Here is a 23,935-nt window from a genome sequence, read left to right as displayed (position 1 = left end):
AAATATATTATAATTATTATTGCGGCCACCAAGTAGAAAAAGAAACATCTTGCCTCAGGTTATTGGGGGATCTAGTCTGGATTAAACCTCATAGGAAGACAGTTTTATCATGTGGAGGATTCATTCAGGTCTCTGTTCAGCATGTAACTAAATACTCTGTCTTTGGCAGGAGAGAAACCAGACTCTAACTCTGACAGCAGGAAGAGTCCTTCAGAGGAACCAGACCCAAAGACACCCAAACCAGCAAGACAACACCACTACTGCCACTGTGGAAAGAGTTTTTGGTGGGTAGGGCACCTTAGAGACCATAAGAGAACTCACACAGGGGAGAAGCCCTACCACTGCTCCCAGTGTGGAAAGAGTTTTACAATGTTAGGAAAGCTGAAACAGCATGAGACTACACACACAGGAGAAAAGCCCTACCAATGTGTGCAGTGCGGAAAGCGTTTTACACGGTTAAGGGACCTGAATAGGCATGAATAAATACACACATCAGGGAGGAAGTCCTGCCAATGCTCTCAGTGTGGAAAGAGATTTACTACTTTAGGGTACTTGGAAATACACAAGAGAATACACTCTGGAGAGAAGCCTTACCACTGCGCCCACTGTGAAATGACTTTTAACCAGTTAGGGAGCCTGAAATCACATGAGTGAATACACACTGGAGACAAGCCCTACCAATGCTCCCTGTGTGAAAAGAGATTTGCTCAGTTGAGGTACCTGAAAACGCATGAGAGAATAAATAGAAATAAACATACAAATACACAGGAGGGGAAGGAGGAGGAGGAGAAGACATACCACTGCTCTCATTGTGGAAATACATTTTCCCGGTCAGAGGACCTGAAATCAGATGAGGGAGAGAGGCTGTGTTCTGACTTATGTTTCTGAGAATGTGTCTTTTTTCTTCAAGCCACATGAAGTCATATTGTTTATAACAGGATAGTTGCTTGGCTTTGGAACATTCTCTGCATATTTAAGGAACTTGATTAAATAAAATGTTCTTTGTTATTTCATTACTTTAACATAAAGTTTCCTAAAAGTTCAAACATGATTATATTTAACTACATTTTTGTTCATGTTCTAGGAACGTTCTCCAACTGGTTTGAGGTTGGGAACGTTCTCTAATAGTTCATAGAACGTTAAGAAGAAACGTTGTCCTGTGGCAATTTCAATACTTCAGCATAAAGTTTCCACCAGGTTTTCTCATGGTTCTATTGAAAGTAATGTTCTCAGAACATTAAGAAAACTTTCCATAAAAACCAACAACAAAAAAATATTAACATACATTCTCAGCATCAGCAACACTTTCTCTACCCTGTATCTTGTTAAGTGTGTTCAAATCAAATGGTATTGGTCACGGACACATATTTAGCAGATGTTATTGCGGGTGTAGCGAAACGCTTATGTTCCTAGCTCCAACAGTGCAGTAGTATCTAACAATTCACAACAATACACACAAATCTAAAAGTAAAATAATGGAATTAAGAAATATAAATATTAGTACGAGCAATGTTGGAGTGGCATTGACTAAAATACAGTAGAATAGAATACAGAATATACATATGAGATGAGTAAAGCAGTATGTAAACATTATTAAAGTGACTAGTGTTCCATTATTAAAGTGGCTATGTATCCATGTCTATGTATATAGGGCAGCAGCCTCAAAGGTGCAGGGTTGAGTAACCGGGTGGTAGCCGGCTAGTGATGGCTATTTAACAGTCTGATGGTCCCAGCTTTGGTGCACCTGTACTGACCTCCCCTTCAGGATGGTACGGGGTGAACAGGCCGAGGCTCGGGTGGTTGATGTCCTTGATTATGTTTTTGGCCATCCTGTGACATCGGGTGCTGTAGGTGTCCTGGAGGGCAGGCAGTGTGCCCCCGGTGATGCGTTGGGCAGACCGCACCATCCTCTGGAGAGCCCTGCGGTTGCGGGCGGTGCAGTTGCTGTACCAGGCAGTGGTACAGCCCGACAGGATGCTCTCAATTTGTGCATCTGTAAAAGTTTGTGAGGATCTTAAGGGCCAAGCCAAAATTCTTCAGCCTCCTGAGGTTAAAGAAGTGCTGTTGCACCTTCTTCACCACTGTCTGTGTGGGTGGACCATTTCAGATTGTCAGTGATGTGTACGACGAGGAACTTGAAGCTTTTCACCTTCTCAACTGTGGTCCCGTCGATGTGAATAAAATGCAAATTAATTACTTAAAAATCATACAATGTGATTTTCTGGATTTTTGTTTTAGATTCCGTCTCTCACAGTTGAAGTGTACCTATGATAAAAATGACAGACCTCTACATGCTTTGTAAGTAGGAAAACTTGCAAAATCGGCAGTGTATCAAATACTTGTTCTCCCCACTGTACATCTACATGATGTATTGTTACACCATATAGGAGCAGTATAGACCTAGTCTGTTCATTATATACAGTGAGGGAAAAAAGTATTTGATCCCCTGCTGATTTTGTATGTTTGCCCACTGACAAAGACATGATCAGTCTATAATTTTAATGGTAGGTTTATTTGAACAGTGAGAGACAGAATAACAACAAAAAAATCCAGAAAAACGCATGTCAAAAATGTTATAAATTGATTTGCATTTTAATGAGGGAAATAAGTATTTGACCCCTCTGCAAAACATGACTTAGTACTTGGTGGCAAAACCCTTGTTGGCAATCACAGAGGTCAGACGTTTCTTGTAGTTGGCCACCAGGTTTGCACACATCTCAGGAGGGATTTTGTCCGACTCCTCTTTGCAGATCTTCTCCAAGTCATTAAGGTTTCGAGGCTGACATTTGGCAACTCGAACATTCAGCTCCCTCCACAGATTTTCTATGGGATTAAGATCTGGAAACTGGCTAGGCCACTCCAGGACCTTAATGTGCTTCTTCTTGAGCCACCCCTTTGTTGCCTTGGCCGTGTGTTTTGGGTCATTGTCATGCTGGAACACCCATCCACGACCCATTTTCAATGCCCTGGCTGAGGGATGGAGGTTCTCACCCAAGATTTGACAGTACATGGCCCCGTCCATCGTCCCTTTGATGCGGTGAAGTTGTCCTGTCCCCTTAGCAGAAAAACACCCCCCAAAGCATAATGTTTCCACCGCCATGTTTGACGGTGGGGATGGTGTTCTTGGGGTCATTGGTAGCATTCCTCCTTCTCCAAACACGGCGAGTTGAGTTGATCCCAAAGAGCTCAATTTTCGTCTCATCTGACCACAACACTTTCACCCAGTTCTCCTCTGAATCATTCAGATGTTCATTGGCAAACTTCAGACGGGCCTGTATATGTGCTTTCTTGAGCAGGGGGACCTTGCGGGCACTGCAGGATTTCAGTCCTTCATGGCGTAGTGTGTTACCAATTGTTTTCTTGGTGACTATGGTCCCAGCTGCCTTGAGATCATTGACAAGATCCTTCCGTGTAGTTCTGGGCTGATTCCTCACCGTTCTCATGATTATTGCAACTCCACGAGGTGAGATTTTACATTTTTACATTTTTAGTCATTTAGCAGACGCTCTTATCCAGAGCGACTTACAGTTAGTGAATACATATTTTTTTATACTGGCCCCCCGTGGGAAACGAACCCACAACCCTGGCGTTGCAAACGCCATGCTCTATCAACTGAGCTACATCCCTGAGATCTTGCATGGAGCCCCAGGCCGAGGGAGATTGACAGTTATTTTGTGTTTCTTCCATTTGCGAATAATCGCACCAACTGTTGTCACCTTCTCACCAAGCTGCTTGGCGATAGTCTTGTAGCCCATTCCAGCCTTGTGTAGGTCTACAATCTTGTCCCTGACATCCTTGGAGAGCTCTTTGGCCTTGGCCATGGTGGAGAGTTTGGAATCTGATTGATTGATTGCTTCTGTGGACAGGTGTCTTTTTTATACAGGTAACAAACTGAGCTTAGGAGCACTCCCTTTAAGAGTGTGCTCCTAATCTCAGCTCGTTAACTGTATAAAAGACACCTGGGAGCCAGAAATCTTTCTGATTGAGAGGGGGTCAAATACTTACAGTGGGGAGAACAAGTATTTGATACACTGCCGATTTTGCAGGTTTTCCTACTTACAAAGCATGTAGAGGTCTGTAATTTTTATCATAGGTACACTTCAACTGTGAGAGATGGAATCTAAAACAAAAATCCAGAAAATCACATTGTATGATTTTTAAGTAATTAATTTGCATTTTATTGCATGACATAAGTATTTGATCACCTACCAACCAGTAAGAATTCCGGCTCTCACAGACCTGTTAGTTTTTCTTTAAGAAGCCCTCCTGTTCTCCACTCATTACCTGTATTAACTGCACCTGTTTGAACTCGTTACCTGTATAAAAGACACCTGTCCACACACTCAATCAAACAGACTCCAACCTCTCCACAATGGCCAGGACCAGAGAGCTGTGTAAGGACATCAGGGATAAAATTGTAGACATAGGCAAGCAGCTTGGTGAGAAGGCAACAATTATTAGAAAATGGAAGAAGTCCAAGATGACGGTCAATCACCCTCGGTCTGGGGCTCCATGCAAGATCTCACCTCGTGGGGCATCAATGATCATGAGGAAGGTGAGGGATCAGCCCAGAACTACACGGCAGGACCTGGTCAATGACCTGAAGAGAGCTGGGACCACATTCTCAAAGAAAACCATTAGTAACACACTATGCCATCATGGATTAAAATCCTGCAGCGCACGCAAGGTCCCCCTGCTCAAGCCAGCGCATGTCCAGGCCCGTCTGAAGTTTGCCAATGACCATCTGGATGATCCAGAGGAGGAATGGGAGAAGGTCATGTGGTCTGATGAGACAAAAATAGAGCTTTTTGGTCTAAACTCCACTCGCCATGTTTGGAGGAAGAAGAAGGATGAGTACAACCCCAAGAACACCATCCCAACCGTGAAGCATGGAGGTGGAAACATCATTCTTTGGGGAGGCTTTTCTGCAAAGGGGACAGGACGACTGCACCGTATTGAGGGGAGGATGGATGGGGCCATGTATCGTGAGATCTTGGCCAACAACCTCCTTCCCTCAGTAAGAGCATTGAAGATGGGTCGTGGCTGGGTCTTCCAGCATGACAACGACCCGAAACACACAGCCAGGGCAACTAAGGAGTGGCTCCGTAAGAAGCATCTCAAGGTCCTGGAGTGGCCTAGCCAGTCTCTTTGGAGGGAGCTGAAAGTCCGTATTGCCCAGCGACAGCCCCGAAACCTGAAGGATCTGGAGAAGGTCTGTATGGAGGAGTGGGCCAAAATCCCTGCTGCAGTGTGTGCAAACCTGGTCAAGACCTACAGGAAACGTATGATCTCTGTAATTGCAAACAAAGGTTTCTGTACCAAATATTAAGTTCTGCTTTTCTGATGTATCAAATACTTATGTCATGCAATAAAATGCAAATTAATTACTTAAAAATCATACAATGTGATTTTCTGGATTTTTGTTTTAGATTCCGTCTCTCACAGTTGAAGTGTACCTATGATAAAAATGACAGACCTCTACATGCTTTGTAAGTAGGAAAACCAGCTAAATCTGCAGTGTATCAAATACTTGTTCTCCCCACTGTATTTCCCTCATTAAAATGCAAATCAATTTATAACATTTTTGACATGCGTTTTTCTGGATTTTTTTGTTCTTATTCTGTCTCTCACTGTTCAAATAAACCTACTATTAAAATTATAGACTGATCATTTCTTTGTCAGTGGGCAAACATACAAAATCAGCAGGGGATCAAATACTTGTTTCCCTCACTGTACATCTACATGATGTATTGTTACAACATGTAGGAGCAGTATAGAGCTAGTCTGTTCATTAAATACATCTACATGATGTATTGTTACACCATGTAGGAGCAGTATAGACCTAGTCTGTTCATTATATACATCTACATGATGTATTGTTACACCATGTAGGAGCAGTATAGACCTAGTCTGTTCATTATATACATCTACATGATATATTGTTACACCATGTAGGAGCAGTATAGACCTAGTCTGTTCATTATATACATCTACATGATATATTGTTACACCATGTAGGAGCAGTATAGACCTAGTCTGTTCATTATATACGTCTATATTATGTATTGTTACACCATGTTGGAGCAGTATAGACCTAGTCTGTTCATTATATACATCTACATGATATATTGTTACACCATGTAGGAGCAGTATAGACCTAGTCTGTTCATTATATACGTCTATATTATGTATTGTTACACCATGTAGGAGCAGTATAGACCTAGTCTGGTCATTATATACATCTACACTATGTATTGTTACACCATGTAGGAGCAGAAGGCTGTTTACACAGGCAGCCCATTTCTGATAATTTTTTTCACTAATTGGTCTTTTGATCAATCAGATCAGCTCTGAAGAAGATCTAATGTTAAAAGATTAAATGCGATTGGGCGAAAGACCAAAATGGACAAACGTAATCAATATTTCCCTAAACCGCGTTACCTGTCCAACTCAACTCCAGTCAGCAGATGGCGATATGCGTTTTACAGGCGATGCTGCCAGAGTGTGACGTGGCATAAAATATAGTGGATGGGACTCTTCTTCAACAACAACAGATAATCAGCCACCTAGGTAGTATGCGAGCCAATTTAACCTTAACATTGGAGCGCTTTATACGTTTTCGGTGTATATTAGTGACTGTGTTTTAAAACACGTGTTTTGTCGTATCTACTAGTTACCAATTTCCCCCCCTTCGTATTTACGTTGTTAGTCAGCGAGCTGACTGGTTAAATTAGCACAAGGCTAGTCGCTTATGCTAACTATCTAGCTAGCTTAATAACATCCAGGACCATGAGCTCACTAAACAACTCCCCCCCTGCTAAAGAAGAGGTCTGCTGGACTGAGAAACAGGGTCTGTGGCTTAATATTGTCGTGAAAGAAGAGGAGGAAGAGGAAGATGTCACAGTGAAAGGCGATGAAGAAGCTATCAGAGTGAACGCGGATGAGGAAGACGAGGATGAGACTGGAGATCTGATTAACACCAGTGAGTACTATTTTAAAAACAGGAGCACAAGCTTTGTCAATTGTTGAACTGATGTGTGGTTTCAAAGTGGTAATCCGGGATTCAAACAACAACAAAATGGCCGCCATTACTTTTTTAAAACATTTTAGTCATTTAGAAAACGCTCTTGTCCAGAGAGACTTACAGGAACAATTAGGGTTACGTGCCTTGCTTAAAGGCACATCGACAGATTTGTCATTTTTCATGTTGTCAGCTGGTGATTGTCAAGCAAATAACTCACGGTAATTGGCCGTAATTAACATAAACACGTTTAGCATCTCCTGGCTTCCACGCATAGCCTACAAGCCACTGATGCAGACCTTTGGAACATCTACATTTTAAAAAGTTTAATACATCCGTTTAATATAGCCTGCACCATCACAGTAAATCCATTAATTACTTTAGACAGGTCTGAAGAAATGTAGTCTATTTCAGAAGAGCAGAATAGCATACTCTGAGTTGTCCTTACGTTAGGTCCTGATCTGGCTATGCCATATGGCTGTGGGCTTCACTAGTTCATTTAGCAGACAAGATTTGCTTAGATTTCCGTGGCATTATTACATATTATTGTATAGTATGAATAATATAATTGAACAAAGCTGAATAAAATAGAAAGGATATTTTCTCCAAACCATTTCGAAGGATGTGCGCACATGCAGCTATTCTGTGTTGAGCGGTTAAAAAAGAAACTGGTCATCATATGCTTAATTTAGTTATTTATGCAACTCATCCCCAAAAAAAATTTAAGCGATGAGTCTGATGCAACATAGCAGAACGTTTAGCTTAAAATGTTAAACTTTTTGGAGATTTCTTCACATTATAAGCGCAGCAATTAGCACATGGCAGTAGGCTATAAGCATGAATGTTCCAAAATGCAATCAATTAGCGGGAAAACCCCAATTTCTCAAAAGTGACCGCAAACGCGAATATGCACATAATGCTTTATTATTATGGTGAAAATTATCTTCCCCAAACTTGAAACTCACTCGCCGCCAATGTATGCCAGTTAGACTCTACACCGGTTGTAAAGCGGATTAATGTGCTTTATTTAAAAAAAGTTATTTGGCCACTTAAGTTGTGATACAAACCTTTATCAAAACACGTAGGCCTATGGGCTAAGCTACATGAGGTGTGCGATTATGATTTGAAAAAGTCGCCCAAAAAAAGGCATGTGCTGTTTCTCGCCTTACTGCACACATCATTAACAAGTGATAAGTAACAATATTAGCCAATCAGGCTATTCTTAATTTAATGTTGTTTATACTAAATAATATATGTGTGAAATTAGTTTTGATTTAGAATGGAACATTATCATGCACCTGTCTAGGAACAAGGGCATGGGGGGGGGAAATATACATGTCATCTATGCACTTGAAATGGAGGAGGCTTTTCCCCTGGTTCATTTGCATGCCAACCAGGTAGGCTAAACTCCTGTTGTAAAGCGAAGCAATGTGCTTAATATTAGGGAAGTTGAGAAATAGATATAGTAAGCCAAGCCTATAGAAAGCTGATGGGATCCCCTTTTTAATAGAGGCTATAAAAACTCTGTTTTCTCACGCAATTGCATAGCATATATTAAATGTTGTGCAACATGATCTCATGAAGTGTTTCATTAGATTTTTGATGACATTTTAACATTGATGTCAGTGATTAGAGGGACAATGGAGTGCTGGGTACCTGACAGTTATCAAGTTTGGTTGGCTATTTAATGACCATCCGCAGCATCAGAGCTTGGAGAAGCCTAGTTACCGTGACGGTCACGTGGAATTTGACTGTGATCATGTATTGTGACCGCAGGTGTGGTGGTAATACATTCACTGTGACAGCTCTAGTCCCATGTTTCATGAGCTGAAATAAAAAGATCCCAGAAATCTTTCATACACACAAAAAGCTTAGGGCCACTCTAAAACGTGCAGTTTTGTCACACAACACAATGCCACAGATGTCTGCAGTTTTGAGTAAGCGTGCAAATTGGCATACTGACTGCAGCAATGTCCACCAGAGTTGTTGCCTGAATTGAATGTTCATTTCTCTACCATAAGCCGCCTCCAACGTCGTTTTAGAGAATTTGGCGGTACGTCCAACCAGCCTCACAACAGCAGACCACGTGTAACCACGCCAGCCCAGGGCCGCCTCATCTGGCTTCTTCTCCTTTGTGATCATCTGAGACCAGCCACCCGGACAGCTAATGAAATTGTGGGTTTGCACAACCTAAGGATTTCCGCACAAACTGTCAGAATCTGTCTCAGGGAAGCTCGTCGTCCTCACCAGGATCTTGACCTGACTGCAGTTCGGCGTCGTAACCGACTTCAGTGGGCAAATGCTCACCTTCGATGGCCACTTATAGAAGCAACAACGGCTCAGCTACAAAGTGGTAGTCTGCACAAGCTCACAGAACGGGACCGCTGATGCGCGTAGCGTGTAAAAATTGTCTGTCCTCGGTTGCAACACTCACTACCGAGTTCCAAACTGCTTCTGGAAGCGACGTCAGCACAATAACTGTTCGTCGGGAGCTTCATGAAATGGGTTTCCATGGCCGAGCAGTCGCACACAAGCCTAAGATCACCATGTGCAATGCCAAGCGCCGGCTGGAGTGGTGTAACGCTCGCCGCCATTGGACTTCGGAGCAGTGGAAATGCTTTCTCTGGAGTGATGAATCACGCTTTACCATCTGGCAGTCCGATAGACAAATCTGTGTTTGGCGGATTCCAACGGACTAATCTGGGTTTGGCGGATGCCACGAGAACCCTACCTGCCCCAATGCATAGTGCCAACTGTAAAGTTTGGTGGAGGAGGAATAATGGTCTGGGGCTGTTTTTCATGGTTCGGGCTAGGCCCCTTAGTTCCAGTAAATTTAAATCTTAATGCTACAGCATACAATGCCATCTAGACGATTCTGTGCTTCCAGATTTGTGGCAACAGTTTGGGGAAGGCCCTTTCCTGTTTCAGCAAGACAATAACCCCATGCACAAAGCGAGGTCCATACAGAAATGGCCCGTCGAGATCGGTGTGGAAGAACTTGACTGGCCTGCACAGAGCCCTGACCTCAACCCCATCGAACACCTTTGGGATAAATTAGAATGCCGACTGCGAGCCAGGCCTAATCGCCCAACATCAGTGCCCGACCTCACTAATGCTCTTGTGGCTGAATGGAAGCAAGTCCCCGCAGCAATGTTCCAACATCTAGTGGAAAGCCTTCTCAGAAGAGTGGAGGCAGTTATAGCAGCAAAGGTGGGACCAACTCTATATTAATGCCCATGATTTTGGAATGAGATGTTCGCCGAGCAGGTGTCCACATACTTTTGGTCATGTAGTGTACCTTGAAAAAAGGTAGGCGTGTGGATCAGAAAACCAGTCAGTATCTGGTGTGACCAACATTTGCCTCAGGCAGCGCAACACATCTCCTTCGCATATGATCAGGCTGTTGATTTTGGCCTGTGGAATGCTGTCCCAATCCTCTTCAATGGCTATGCGAAGTTGCTGGATATTGGCGGGAACTGGAACACTCTGTCGTACACGTCGATTCAGAGCATCCCAAACATGCTCAATGGGTGACATGTCTGGTGAGAATGCAGGTCATTGAAGAACTGGGACATTTTCAGCTTCCAGGAATTGTGTACAGATCCTTGCGACATGAGGCTGTGCATTATCATGCTGAAACATGAGGTGATGGCGGTGGATGAAACTGGGATTCTGTTCACAACGTTGACATCAGCGAACAACTTGCCCACACGACGCCATACACGCTGTCTGCCATTTGCCCGGTACAGTTGAAACAGGGATTCATCCGTGAAGAGCACACTTCTCTACCGTGTCAGTGGCCATCAAAGGTGAGCATTTACCCACTGAAGTCTGTTACAAAGCCGAACTACAGTCAGGTCAAGACCCTGTTGAGGACGATGCGCACACAGATGAGCTTTCTCTGCGACGGTTTCTGACAGTTTGTGCAGAAATTCTTCGGTTGTGGAAACCCAGTTTCATCAGCTGTCCTGGTGGCTGGTCTCGGACGATCCCGCTGATGATAAAGCCGGATGTGGAGGTCCTGGGCTGACATGGTTACACGTGGTCTGCGGTTGTGAGGCTGCATATTTTCTAAAACGACGTTGGAGGCTGCTTATGGTAGAGAAATGAACATTCAATTATCTGGCAACAACTCTGGTGGACATTCCTGCAGTCAGCATGCCAATTGCACGCTCCCTCAACTTGAGACATCTGTGGCAATGTGTTGTGACACAACTGCACATTTTAGTAACCTTTTATTGGACCCAGCATAAGGTGTGTAATGATCATGCTGTTTAATCAGCTTCTTGATATGCCACACCTGGATTGGCAAAGGATAAATGTTCACTAACAGGGAAGTAAACAAATTCTTGAGCAAAATTTGCGATAAATACGCTTTTTATGTTCAAGGAAAATTTCTGGGATCTTTTATTTCAGCTCATGAAACATGGGACGAACACTTTAAATGTTGCTGTTGTTCTGGCTACACTGTTTGATGGGACAGTGTTCGCCATAGTTGTCTAGCTAGCAAGCCAGGGATAAGAGGGTTGCCAACCAGCATGGCAACGGGACCTTTGAAAACGAACAAATGGGTCCATAGAAAGAGAACAAAAAGACTATAAATGATTGGGGCGCGTCTCCTAGCAACCTAATTGGCTTGGGTAACAACCCTAGATTTGTGTCGGGACTATATCTCATGGAAGGATGAAATGGAATGAATAAATGTGTCAAAATAACATTTTTAAGGAAAATATGTCAATCGTTATTTTAATATGTTGGTAATCCGTTGTACAAAAGTGATAATGCCCTGGAAGTCGGTGTGTTTTGGAGGATATATTGGCACTGTTTGCCGGCCCGAGCCAGAATACCTGTGCCAATATATATCCTTCAAACACTGGCTTCTCTGGCATTATCACTTAAACACTACAGCCACTCGGTAATGATGCTTTCTGCTGTTCTACATTTGCATTTCAGTCATTTATCAGATGCTCTTATCCAGAGACTTACATTAGTGCATCGTATTGAGATAGCTAGGTGAGACAACATATCACAGTCATAGAATACACATTTTCCCTCAACAAAGTAGTAAGATAAGACGGTTTATTTAAAATACACTTTAAAGAGGTTTCAGACGTTTTTAAAAGATGGGCTCTGCTGTTCTGACATTAGGGCAGTCCTTCTCAAATAGTGGGGGGCTCGGAGCGATGCCGGGGGGGGCGCGTGTGACCCCGGGGAACATGCTTTTTTTTTTGCTGCAGGAAGTAGTTTTTTTTTTGCACCGAACAAGAGCACAGAGCAGGAGATATGAAGTGCAGATAACAAACCCTTAAGAGACACCATGGAAACATATCTAACAGGGATGAAAAGAAAGGCGGAGAGAGACGGAGATAATGAGACAAACGTAAGTCTCCCGAAAGCGAAGACGAAGAAATATGACGAAGCGTATGTAGCGCTTGGCTTCACTGTGACTACGGTGGGAGAAGAGGAAAGACCGGTATGTTTACTGTGTCTAAAAATGTTGGCAGCGGACAGCATGAAGCCAAATAAATTAAGGCGTCACTTAGACATTACACCCCAATCACGCTGAAAAGCCGCTTGAGTTTTTTCAGCGAAAAACGTGCCGAATATTGCCAACAATCGTCCCGCTTTGTGAATGCTACTTCAGTAAACCAGCGAGCACTGTTGGCATCATATAAGGTGGCGTACCAAATTGCTCAGTGCAAAAAAAAACACTCCATAGCAGAGGAGCTGATACTGCCTGCAGCATTAGACATGGTCTCTGTCATGCTGGATGACGCAAGTGCTGCAAAAATAAAAACTATCCCTCTGTCCAATGACACTGTTGCAAGACGTATAAATTACATTGCTAACGATCTTAAAGAACAGCTGGTAGATAATCTCAAAGACAAACGTTTTGCCTTACAGTTCAATGAAGCAACTGACAGCAACAAAGACTGTTTGTTTATCGCTTATGTACGTTTTGACATGACAAACTCCCTGTGTGAGGATATACTTTTTTGTAAATATGTCAGAGACAGAGCCACAGCTGAAGAGCTATTCAAAATGCTGGACTGCTTCCTGACTGAGAATGGGCTAAAGTGGGAGAACTGCATTGGTGTTTGCAGTGATGGTGCACAGACCATGGCAGGGATGAGAAAAGGACTTCGGGCACTCATCAAGAAGGCCTCACCTAATGCTGAGTGGACACACTGTGTTATACACAGAGAATCACTGGCATCAAGGCACCTTTACTCTGAATTAAGTGACTGACATTGTACAGTGGGGGAAAAAGAATTTAGTCAGTCACCAATTGTGCAAGTTCTCCCACTTAAAAAGATGAGAGAGGCCTGTAATTTTCATCATAGGTACACGTCAACTATGACAGACAAATTGAGGAAAAAAAATCCAGAAAATCACATTGTAGGATTTTTCATGAATTTATTTGCAAATTATGGTGGAAAATAAGTATTTGGTCACCTACAAACAAGCAAGATTTCTGGCTCTCACAGACCTGTAACTTCTTCTTTAAGAGGCTCCTCTGTCCTCCACTCGTTACCTGTATTAATGGCACCTGTTTGAACTTGTTATCAGTATAAAAGACACCTGTCCACAACCTCAAATAGTCACACTCCAAACTCCACTATGGCCAAGACCAAAGAGCTGTCAAAGGACACCAGAAACAAAATTGTAGACCTGCACCAGGCTGGGAAGACTGAATCTGCAATAGGTAAGCAGCTTGGTTTTAAGAAATCAACTGTGGGAGCAATTATTAGGAAATGGAAGACATACAAGACCACTGATAATCTCCCTCGATCTGGGGCTCCACGCAAGATCTCACCCCGTGGGGTCAAAATGATCACAAGAACGGTGAGCAAAAATCCCAGAACCACACGGGGGGACCTAGTGAATGACCTGCAGAGAGCTGGGACCAAAGTAACAAAGCCTACCATCAGTAACACACTACGCCGCCAGGGACTCAAATCCTGCAGTGCCAGACGTGTCCCCCTGCTTAAGCCAGTACATGTCCAGGCCCGTCTGAAGTTTGCTAGAGTGCATTTGGATGATCCAGAAGAGGATTGGGAGAATGTCATATGGTCAGATGAAACCAAAATAGAACTTTTTGGTAAAAACTCAACTTGTTGTGTTTGGAGGACAAAGAATGCTGAGTTGCATCCAAAGAACACCATACCTACTGTGAAGCATGGGGGTGGAAACATCATGCTTTGGGGCTGTTTTTCTGCAAAGGGACCAGGATGACTGATCCGTGTAAAGGAAAGAATGAATGGGGCCATGTATCGTGAGATTTTGAGTGAAAACCTCCTTCCATCAGCAAGGGCATTGAAGATGAAACGTGGCTGGGTCTTTCAGCATGACAATGATCCCAAACACACCGCCCGGGCAACGAAGGAGTGGCTTCGTAAGAAGCATTTCAAGGTCCTGGAGTGGCCTAGCCAGTCTCCAGATCTCAACCCCATAGAAAATCTTTGGAGGGAGTTGAAAGTCCGTGTTGCCCAGCGACAGCCCCAAAACATCACTGCTCTAGAGGAGATCTGCATGGAGGAATGGGCCAAAATACCAGCAACAGTGTGTGAAAACCTTGTAAAGACTTACAGAAAACGTTTGACCTGTGTCATTGCCAACAAAGGGTATATAACAAAGTATTGAGAAACTTTTGTTATTGACCAAATACTTATTTTCCACCATAATTTGCAAATAAATTCATTAAAAATCCTACAATGTGATTTTCTGGATTTTTTTTCCCCTCATTTTGTCTGTCATAGTTGACTTGTACCTATGATGAAAATTACAGGCCTCTCATCTTTTTAAGTGGGAGAACTTGCACAATTGGTGGCTGACTAAATACTTTTTTTCCCCACTGTAGGTGTAGTCAATTTTATAAAGACCAGACCACTAAAAACAAGTCTTCTCTGCTATCTGTGAGGAGATGGGAGCTGAACATCAAGCTGTGCTGTTTCACAGTGAAGCAAGGAGGCTGTCACGAGGAAAAGTCTTGTCCCGAGTTTTTGAGCTCAGAGAGCAGATAAGAATGTTTTCGGAGCAGGAGCACAAGTATGACCTCGCAGAAAGATTTAGTGATGAGAACTTCCTGGCAAAACTGGCCTACCTGAGTGACATATTTGGAAAGCTAAATGAACTAAATCTACAGCTTCAAGGGAAAAAACACCTCCCTCAGGTCACAGACAAGATCAGCTCTTTCACTCGAAAGCTTGCAATGTGGGGCAGGCGACTTCATGAAGGAAATACTGATTCATTCGAGAACCTGCATGAATTTGTTGACACTACTGACTATGATGCCACCTCAGTGATTCCATATAGTAAGGAGCATATTTCATCACTGATGGGATTCTTTAAAAAGTACTTCCCTGAAAACAGTTCCCAATATGACTGGGTGAGAGATGCTTTTAATGCACCAGCTCCAACTGGTTTCAGCTCTGCAGAGGAGGACCAGTTCATTGATATGATGTCTGACTCCACATTGAGACTGAGGTTCACATCACAGACACTGAGTGAATTCTGAGTGTAGAGAGGCAGTATCCACTCTTAGGGCAGAGGGCCATGGGCATTCTTCTTCCTTTTGCAACATCTTATCTTTGTGAGACTGGCTTCTCTGCTGTTGCTGCACTGAAGACCAAGTACAGGTCCCAGCTAAACATTGAGCAGGAGCTGAGAGTTGCAGTATCATGCTTCAAACCCCGCTTCGAAAAGCTGTGCACTGCAAAACGTGCTCATTGTAGCCATTCATCCTGACTTCCTCATTTATATATATAAAAAAAAATAATCAGCTCAAATTGTTTTATTCATTTTTGTTTTATAGGTCAAAGTGTTTCATATATTGTGCTCCTGAGTTAATGTTGCTGATCAATTTGAATGTATTATTATTTATTGATATATATTTTATTTATTTTTTCAGGCAAATTGATGCACTTTAAGTCTTTTCTGTTAGACTAAAAAACAATGTTAATAAAGTTAGTCTTTGTAAGTTGATCTATATTTATTTTTAATTTTTTAATTTTCTTTAATGTTAATAAGGATACAATGTTATGCAGAGGTGTACTTGGAACAATTTCATAGACAAATTATACTATTTCCAGTCGTGGCGGAGAGTTGGGGGGCGCGAAATGTTTACTTCTTCCTAGGGGGGGGCGCAACAGAAAATAATTGAGAAGCACTGCATTAGGGGAAGCTTGTTCCACCATTAGGGTGCCAGCACAGAGAAGAGCTTTGACTGGGCTGAGCGGGAGCTGCCCTCCTGTAGGGTTGGGAGGGCCAAGAGACCAGAGGTGGCAGAACAGGGTGCTCGGGTTGGGTTGTTAAGAACGCTATTCTGATCATTATTGGAATTTGACCTCCAGGTACCCTCTCTTAAGGACAGAGGTCACCATAAAGAAGATCTTAGTGATTGGTAAATCGGCCATGGGTGTCCTGAAGTGATTCAAATGTATAGTCTATTCAACCCCCAAGGCAGCCTTGATTTAATGTTTTGACCCAGGGCAGGGAAGGATAAAACAACGAACAGTGAAGGCCAGAGTATTTAGGTCTGCCCTCCCCTCAGGAGGGTGGCACATTGTTACAAACCTTGCAGAAGAGTCATTTCAGTCTCTCTGCAGTCTGCTTGTGCACATCTTGGTTTAATAAAACTCGTAAATATATAATGATCTCTTGCATCCAGCATAGCTGAAGGAAGGGAGGAGAAGTTCCCCTTGCTGCTCCAGAACCAAGCACCAGGGTCTTGAAGATTATGCATTTTATTGAGGGATCTAGTCTAGATCAAACCTTGTAGGTTTCATTCAGGTCTCTCTGTTTAACCAAATACTCTGTTTGTCTTCAGCAGGTGAGAGACCAGACTCTCACAACCAGAAGAGTCCTTCAGGGGAACCAAACCCAGAGACGACCAAACCAGCAAGACCACTCCACTGCTCCCAGTGTGGAAAGGGTTTTAGACACTCAGGGAACCTGAAAACGCATGAGATGACGCACACAGGAGAGAGGCCTTATCACTGCTCCCAGTGTGGAAAGGGTTTTAGACTCTCAGGACATCTAAAAGTGCATGAAAGAACACACACTGGAGAGAAGCCATATCAATGCTCCCAGTGTGGAAAGGGTTTTGGACACTCAGGGAATCTAAAAGTGCATGAAAGAACACACACTGGAGAGAAGCCATATCAATGCTCCCAGTGTGGAAAGGGTTTTGGACACTCAAGGAATCTAAAACTGCATGAAAGAACACACACTGGAGAGAAGCCATATCAATGCTCCCACTGTGGAAATGAATTTTCCTCACCAGGGGACCTGAAATCACATGAGAAAACACACTTAGTAGAGAGGCCTTTCCAATGCTCCCAGTGTGGAAAGAGATTTATTCAGTTATCGCATCTGAAAGATCATGAAAGAATACACCCAGGAGAACAACCATTCCAATGCTCCTTGTGTGGGAAACGTTTTACCCATTCATGGAACATGAAAATGCATGAGATGACACACACAGGAGGGAAGCCTTTCCACTGCTCCCAGTGTGGAAAAAGTTTTACCCAGTTAGGGACCTTGAAAACGCATGAGATGACACACACATAAGAGAAGGAGAGAAGCCTTTCCAATGCTCCCAGTGTGGAAAGAGGTTTACCCGGTTAGGGAATCAGAAAACGCATGAGAGAACACACAAGGGAGAAGCCCTACCACTGTTCAGACTGTGGAAAGAGATTTACCCAGCTAGGCTACCTGAAATCACATGAGCGGACACACACACATGAGATAAGCCTTTTTCCACTGCGGAAAAAGTTTAACCCATTTAAGGAACTTGAAAACGCATAAGATGACACACACACACAGGAGAGAAGCCTTTCCACTGCTCCAAGTGTGGAAAGGATTTTAGAAATGTAGGGAACCTGAAAGTGCATGAAAGAAGATACACTGGAGAGATGCCTAAGAGTTAGGGACACTGAAAAAGCATGAGAGGACACACACACAGGATAGAAGCCTTTCCAATAATCATTGTGGAAAGAGATTTTCCCGGTCAGAGGACCTGAAATCACATGATGGAATAGCGAGGCTGTGTTCTGACTTATATTTTTGACTAGGAAATTGTGTTTTGGTTTATGCCACATAAAATCAATGTTCATAAAATCAAGCTTACTCAATAACAGGCTTACCTTTTGTTTTCAAGACATGATCACATCTGAAATCTTTTTTTTTTTTGTATGTGTATTTTGATTATGAATTTTGATTATTCATAATATAGATTTGAATATTGGTATTTCAAAATACAAGTTATTATATAGAATGTGGATTTGTTGTTTCTAACCTTGAAACCTATTGTATTTGATATGATTTGGATATTGCTAAATGAATTTGATTGGATACATGATTTGGATATTGCAAAATGTAAATTATTAAATTAGATTAGGATCAAAACCTGTGGAGGAACAAAAATAGCATAAATAGGAAAGTATACCAGTTTCATTTGAGGACCAGGATGTTGAGAGGTTTTTCTGGGGGGGACTTGATGTTTGGGCCGGCGGCCGAGAGGTCGCTGGTTTGGGTACCTGATTTGGCTGGGTGAGAGATCGGTCTTTTGACCCTGGTTGCTCCTGTGGGTCGCTTTGGATGGGATTGGCTGCTAGATGACTGAATGGAATGTAAATGTTGATCGGCTTCACTGCAGGTAGATTGTATGTTTTAAAATTCAATAAAAATAAATAAAAATGACAAAATTAGATTAATAGAATGTGCATTTCTTACATTTCACATTTTGCTGACGTTTTTATCCAGAGCGACTTTACAGTTAGTGAGTGCATACATTTTCGTACTGGTCTCCCGTGGGAATCAAACCCACAACTCTGGCATTGCAAGCGCCATGCTCTACAAACTGAGCTACACGGGACCTTGATTCTATCTTTGAAAACCTCTTGAATTTTGCCGTTGCGATTCATTTGAGTTAATTTGTGTACTAGTCATCAAGCTAAAGGAGTATAAAAATGCGATGATGTTGTTCTGATAACATTGATAAGATGTTGACATGAAAAACATTCACAACCACATGAATGTTCACATTAGTATTATTCCACCATGTAAGAGAACATCGGTGCTGATTGTAAAAAGGATTTGATAAACGCAACATATTATCTGAAAAATTAAATATATATTTTTAACTGGATGTTCATTATATACATCTACACTATGTATTGTTACACCATGTAGGAGCAGTATAGACCTAGTCTGTTCATTATATACATCTACATGATGTATTGTTACACCATGTAGGAGCAGTATAGACCTAGTCTGTTCATTATATACATCTACACTATGTATTGTTACACCATGTAGGAGCAGTATAGACCTAGTCTGTTCATTATATACATCTACATGATGTATTGTTACACCATGTAGGAGCAGTATAGACCTAGTCTGGTCATTATATACAGTGGGGAAAAAAAGTATTTAGTCAGCCACCAATTGTGCAAGTTCTCCCACTTAAAAAGATGACAGAGGCCTGTAATTTTCATCATAGGTACAAGTCAACTATGACAGACAAATTGAGAAAAAAAAATCCAGAAAATCACATTGTAGGATTTTTAATGAATTTATTTGCAAATTGTGGTGGAAAATAAGTATTTGGTCACCTACAAACAAGCAAGATTTCTGGCTCTCACAGACCTGTAACTTCTTCTTTAAGAGGCTCCTCTGTCCTCCACTCGTTACCTGTATTAATGGCACCTGTTTGAACTTGTTATCAGTATAAAAGACACCTGTCCACAACCTCAAACAGTCACACTCCAAACTCCACTATGGCCAAGACCAAAGAGCTGTCAAAGGACACCAGAAACAAAATTGTAGACCTGCACCAGGCTGGGAAGACTGAATCTGCAATAGGTAAGCAGCTTGGTTTGAAGAAATCAACTGTGGGAGGAATTATTAGGAAATGGAAGACATACAAGACCACTGATAATCTCCCTCGATCTGGGGCTCCACGCAAGATCTCACCCCGTGGGGTCAAAATGATCACAAGAACGGTGAGCAAAAATCCCAGAACCACACGGGGGGACCTAGTGAATAACCTGCAGAGAGCTGGGACCAAAGTAACAAAGCCTACCATCAGTAACACACTACGCCGCCAGGGACTCAAATCCTGCAGTGCCAGACGTGTCCCCCTGCTTAAGCCAGTACATGTCCAGGCCCGTCTGAAGTTTGCTAGAGTGCATTTGGATGATCCAGAAGAGGATTGGGAGAATGTCATATGGTCAGATGAAACCAAAATATAACTTTTTGGTCAAAACTCAACTCGTCGTGTTTGGAGGACAAAGAATGCTGAGTTGCATCCATAGAACACCATACCTACTGTGAAGCATGTGGGTGGAAACATCATGCTTTGGGGCTGTTTTTCTGCAAAGTGACCAGGACGACTGATCCGTGTAAAGGAAAGAATGAATGGGGCCATGTATCGTGAGATTTTGAGTGAAAACCTCCTTCCATCAGCAAGGGCATTGAAGATGAAACGTGGCTGGGTCTTTCAGCATGACAATGATCCCAAACACACCGCCCGGGCAACGAAGGAGTGGCTTCGTAAGAAGCATTTCAAGGTCCTGGAGTGGCCTAGCCAGTCTCCAGATCTCAACCCCATAGAAAATCTTTGGAGGGAGTTGAAAGTCTGTGTTGCCCAGCGACAGCCCCAAAACATCACTGCTCTAGAGGAGATCTGCATGGAGGAATGGGCCAAAATACCAGCAACAGTGTGTGAAAACCTTGTGAAGACTTACAGAAAACGTTTGTTATTGACCAAATACTTATTTTCCACCATAATTTGCAAATAAATTCATTAAAAATCCTACAATGTGATTTTCTGGATTTTTTTTCTCATTTTGTCTGTCATAGTTGACGTGTACCTATGATGAAAATTACAGGCCTCTCTCATATTTTTAAGTGGGAGAACTTGCACAATTGGTGGCTGACTAAATACTTTTTTTCCCCACTGTACATCTACATGATGTATTGTTACACCATGTAGGAGCAGTATAGACCTAGTCTGTTCATTATATACATCTATATGATGTATTGTTACACCATGTAGGAGCAGTATAGACCTAGTCTGTTCATTATATACATCTATATTATGTATTGTTACTGGACTCCAGTGGAGGCTGCTGAGGGGAGGACGGTTCTTAGTAATGGCTGGAATGGAGCAAACCTTTTGGAGAAATGTCCTCTGGTCTGATGAAACAAAAATAGAACTGTTTGGCCATAATGACCATCGTTATGTTTGGAGGAAAAAGGGGGACGCTTGCAAGCTGAAGAACACCATCCCAACCGTGAAGCACGGGGATGGCAGCATCATGCTGTGGGGGTGCTTTTCTGCACGAGGGACTGGTGCACTTCCCAAAATTGATGGCATCATGAGGAAGGAAAATTATGTGGATATATTGAATCTCAAGTCAGTCAGGAAGTTAAAGCTTGGTCGCAAATGGGTCTTCCAAATGGACAATGACCTCAAGCATCCTTCCAAAGTTGTGGCAAAATGACTTAAGGACAACAAAGTCAAGGTATTGGAGTGGCCATCACAAAGCCCTGACCTCAATCCTATAGAAAATGTGTGGGCTGAACTGAAAAAGCGTGTGTGAGCAAGGAGGCCTACAAACCTGACTCAGTTACACCAGCTCTGTCAGGAGGAATGGGCCAAAATTCACCCAACTTATTGTGGGAAGCTTGTGAAAGGCTACCCAAAACATTTGACCCAAGTTAAACAATTCAAAGGCAATGCTACCAAATACTAATTGAGTGTATGTAAACTTCTGATTCACTGGGAATGTGATGAAAGTAATAAAAGCTTAAATAAATCATTCTCTCTACTATTATTCTGACATTTCACATTCTTAAAATAAAGTGGTGATCCTAACTGATCTAAGACAAGGAATTTTACTGGGATTAAATGTCAGGAATTGTGAAAAACTGAGTTTAAATGTATTTGGCTTTTATACTGGAATAGAATAAAAGTAATCCTTCTACCCCCCCCCCCCCCCCCCCCCATACACATTTTTTTTGGGTGGTTGTCCCACCTGCTATCATAAGTTGAAGGCACCAATTTGTAAGTCGCTCTGGATAAGAGCGTCTGCTAAATGACGTAAATGTAAATGTGTAAACTTCCGACTTCAACTGTAGCAGTATCTAATGGAAATGTTTTGTAGCTTTTTTCCCCCCGTTTCAACAGAAGTAAATTAACTTGGCTAGTTTCCGCCAGTTGATGTACCATTAGAGCCGAAAGTTGGCTAATCACACTAGACCTGAATCAAACGATGAAACCATCGGCCAAGCTACTGAAGACTGATGACGTTTTCTGCAATGTGAGTTTGTAACGTTATTGATCTGTCAGGTTCACGAGCTAATTCCCTACTTTTCACACTGACACGGGATAAACAGCTCAAAAGGCTACACTGTCATGGTGCACAGTCGGCCATTTTGAGGTCTGAGCTAAAGGGCTGACCTCATTTAGTCGACTGGTCGATTGTTTGGTCAATAGGCTGTTGGTCGACCAAGATTTCTTTAGTCAAGCAGTCAGTCGCAAAACCTCAACTAAATCTTGTAATGAATAATGTGGAAATTGAGCAAGTTGAGGAGACTGACCTGGTCATATTGATACAACAGTAGCTAAGATGGGGAGAAGTCTGTCCATAATAAAGCGCTGCTCTGCGTTCTTAACAGCACTATCAACAAGGCAGGTCCTACAGGCACTAGTTTTGTCGCACCTGGACTACTGTTCAATCGTGTGGGCGGCAGGTAGCTTAGTGGTTAAGAGCGTTGTGCCAGTAACCGAAAGGTCGCTGGTTCTAATCCTGAGCCGACTAGGTGAAAAATCTGTCGATGTGCCCTTGAGCAAGGCACTTAACCCTAATTGCTCCTGTAAGTCGCTCTGGATAAGAGCGTCTGCTAAATGACTAAAAATTTAAAATGTAATGTGTAAAGAGGGACTTAGGAAAATTGCAATTGGCTCAGAACAGGGCAGCACGGCTGCCCCTTGGATGTACACAGAGAGCTAACATTAATGATATGCATGTCAATCTCTCCTGGCTCAAAGTGGAGGAGAGATTGACTTCATCACTACTTGTATTTGTGAGAGGTATTGACATGTTGAATGCCACCAGAGGTCTCTTCACAGTTCCCAAGTCCAGAACAGACTATGGGAGGCGCACAGTACTACATGGAGCCATGACTACATGGAACTCTATTCCACATCAAGTAACTGATGCAAGCAGTAGAATCAGATTTAAAAAACAGATAGAAATACACCTTATGGAACAGTGGGGACTGTGAACAGACACAAACACAGACACATGCATACACACGATAACATACGCATTATACACACACGTACACATGGATTTTGTGTTGTAGATATGTGGTAGTAGAGTAGTGGCCTGAGGGCACACACTTAATATGTTGTTAAATCTGTTGTGAATGTATTGTAATGTTTTTAAAATTGTATAACTGCCTTAATTTTGCTGGACCCCAGGAAGAGTAGCTGCTGCCTTGGCAGGAACTAATGGGGATAAACCCCAGGAAGAGTAGCCGCTGCCTTTGCAGGAACCAATGAAGTTCCATAATAAATCCATAATGTCAATTCCACCCACCATGCACTCTTTAAATAGCCTACCTCTGTGTCAGTGAAGGGCTGTTAAGTTAAAACCAAGACTCGACTTGAGAGGGTATGAGAGGGTATGCTATAGGCCTACCTTTTATTAAAGAAAATGGCAAAACGCACAGGCTTGTTAGCTTACCATTTTGAAGAAAATAGAACGGATCTGATTATATAAAGTGATCTATAACAGCGCGTTGGTCCCTCTCGGATCTCCACAAGTGTCTAGACTCTGGAGGGTAGGGACTAGGGGTTGGTGCTGGACAGGCCGTGGGTATTATGGACTAGGGGTTGGT

General features: G+C 42.6%; 1 protein-coding gene across 1 annotated transcript; it reads left to right on the top strand.

Moving 5' to 3' along the window:
- Positions 1-6,500: 6,500 nt before the first annotated feature.
- Positions 6,501-18,697, top strand: LOC311120488 (uncharacterized protein). The gene is made up of 2 exons (XM_084195075.1): positions 6,501-6,982; positions 16,851-18,697. Exons 1-2 carry the CDS (start codon positions 6,790-6,792, stop codon positions 17,591-17,593), a joined length of 936 nt encoding a protein of 311 aa, XP_084051201.1. The 5' UTR covers positions 6,501-6,789; the 3' UTR covers positions 17,594-18,697.
- Positions 18,698-23,935: the final 5,238 nt, after the last annotated feature.

This window comes from Coregonus lavaretus, assembly GCF_964263955.1.
Source record: "Coregonus lavaretus genome assembly, contig: HAP1_SCAFFOLD_47, whole genome shotgun sequence".
In the NCBI taxonomy this organism is placed as follows: domain Eukaryota; kingdom Metazoa; phylum Chordata; class Actinopteri; order Salmoniformes; family Salmonidae; genus Coregonus; species Coregonus lavaretus.
The sequence above is the reverse complement of the archived record's forward strand: the minus strand, read 5'-3'. Positions and strand labels throughout refer to the sequence as shown.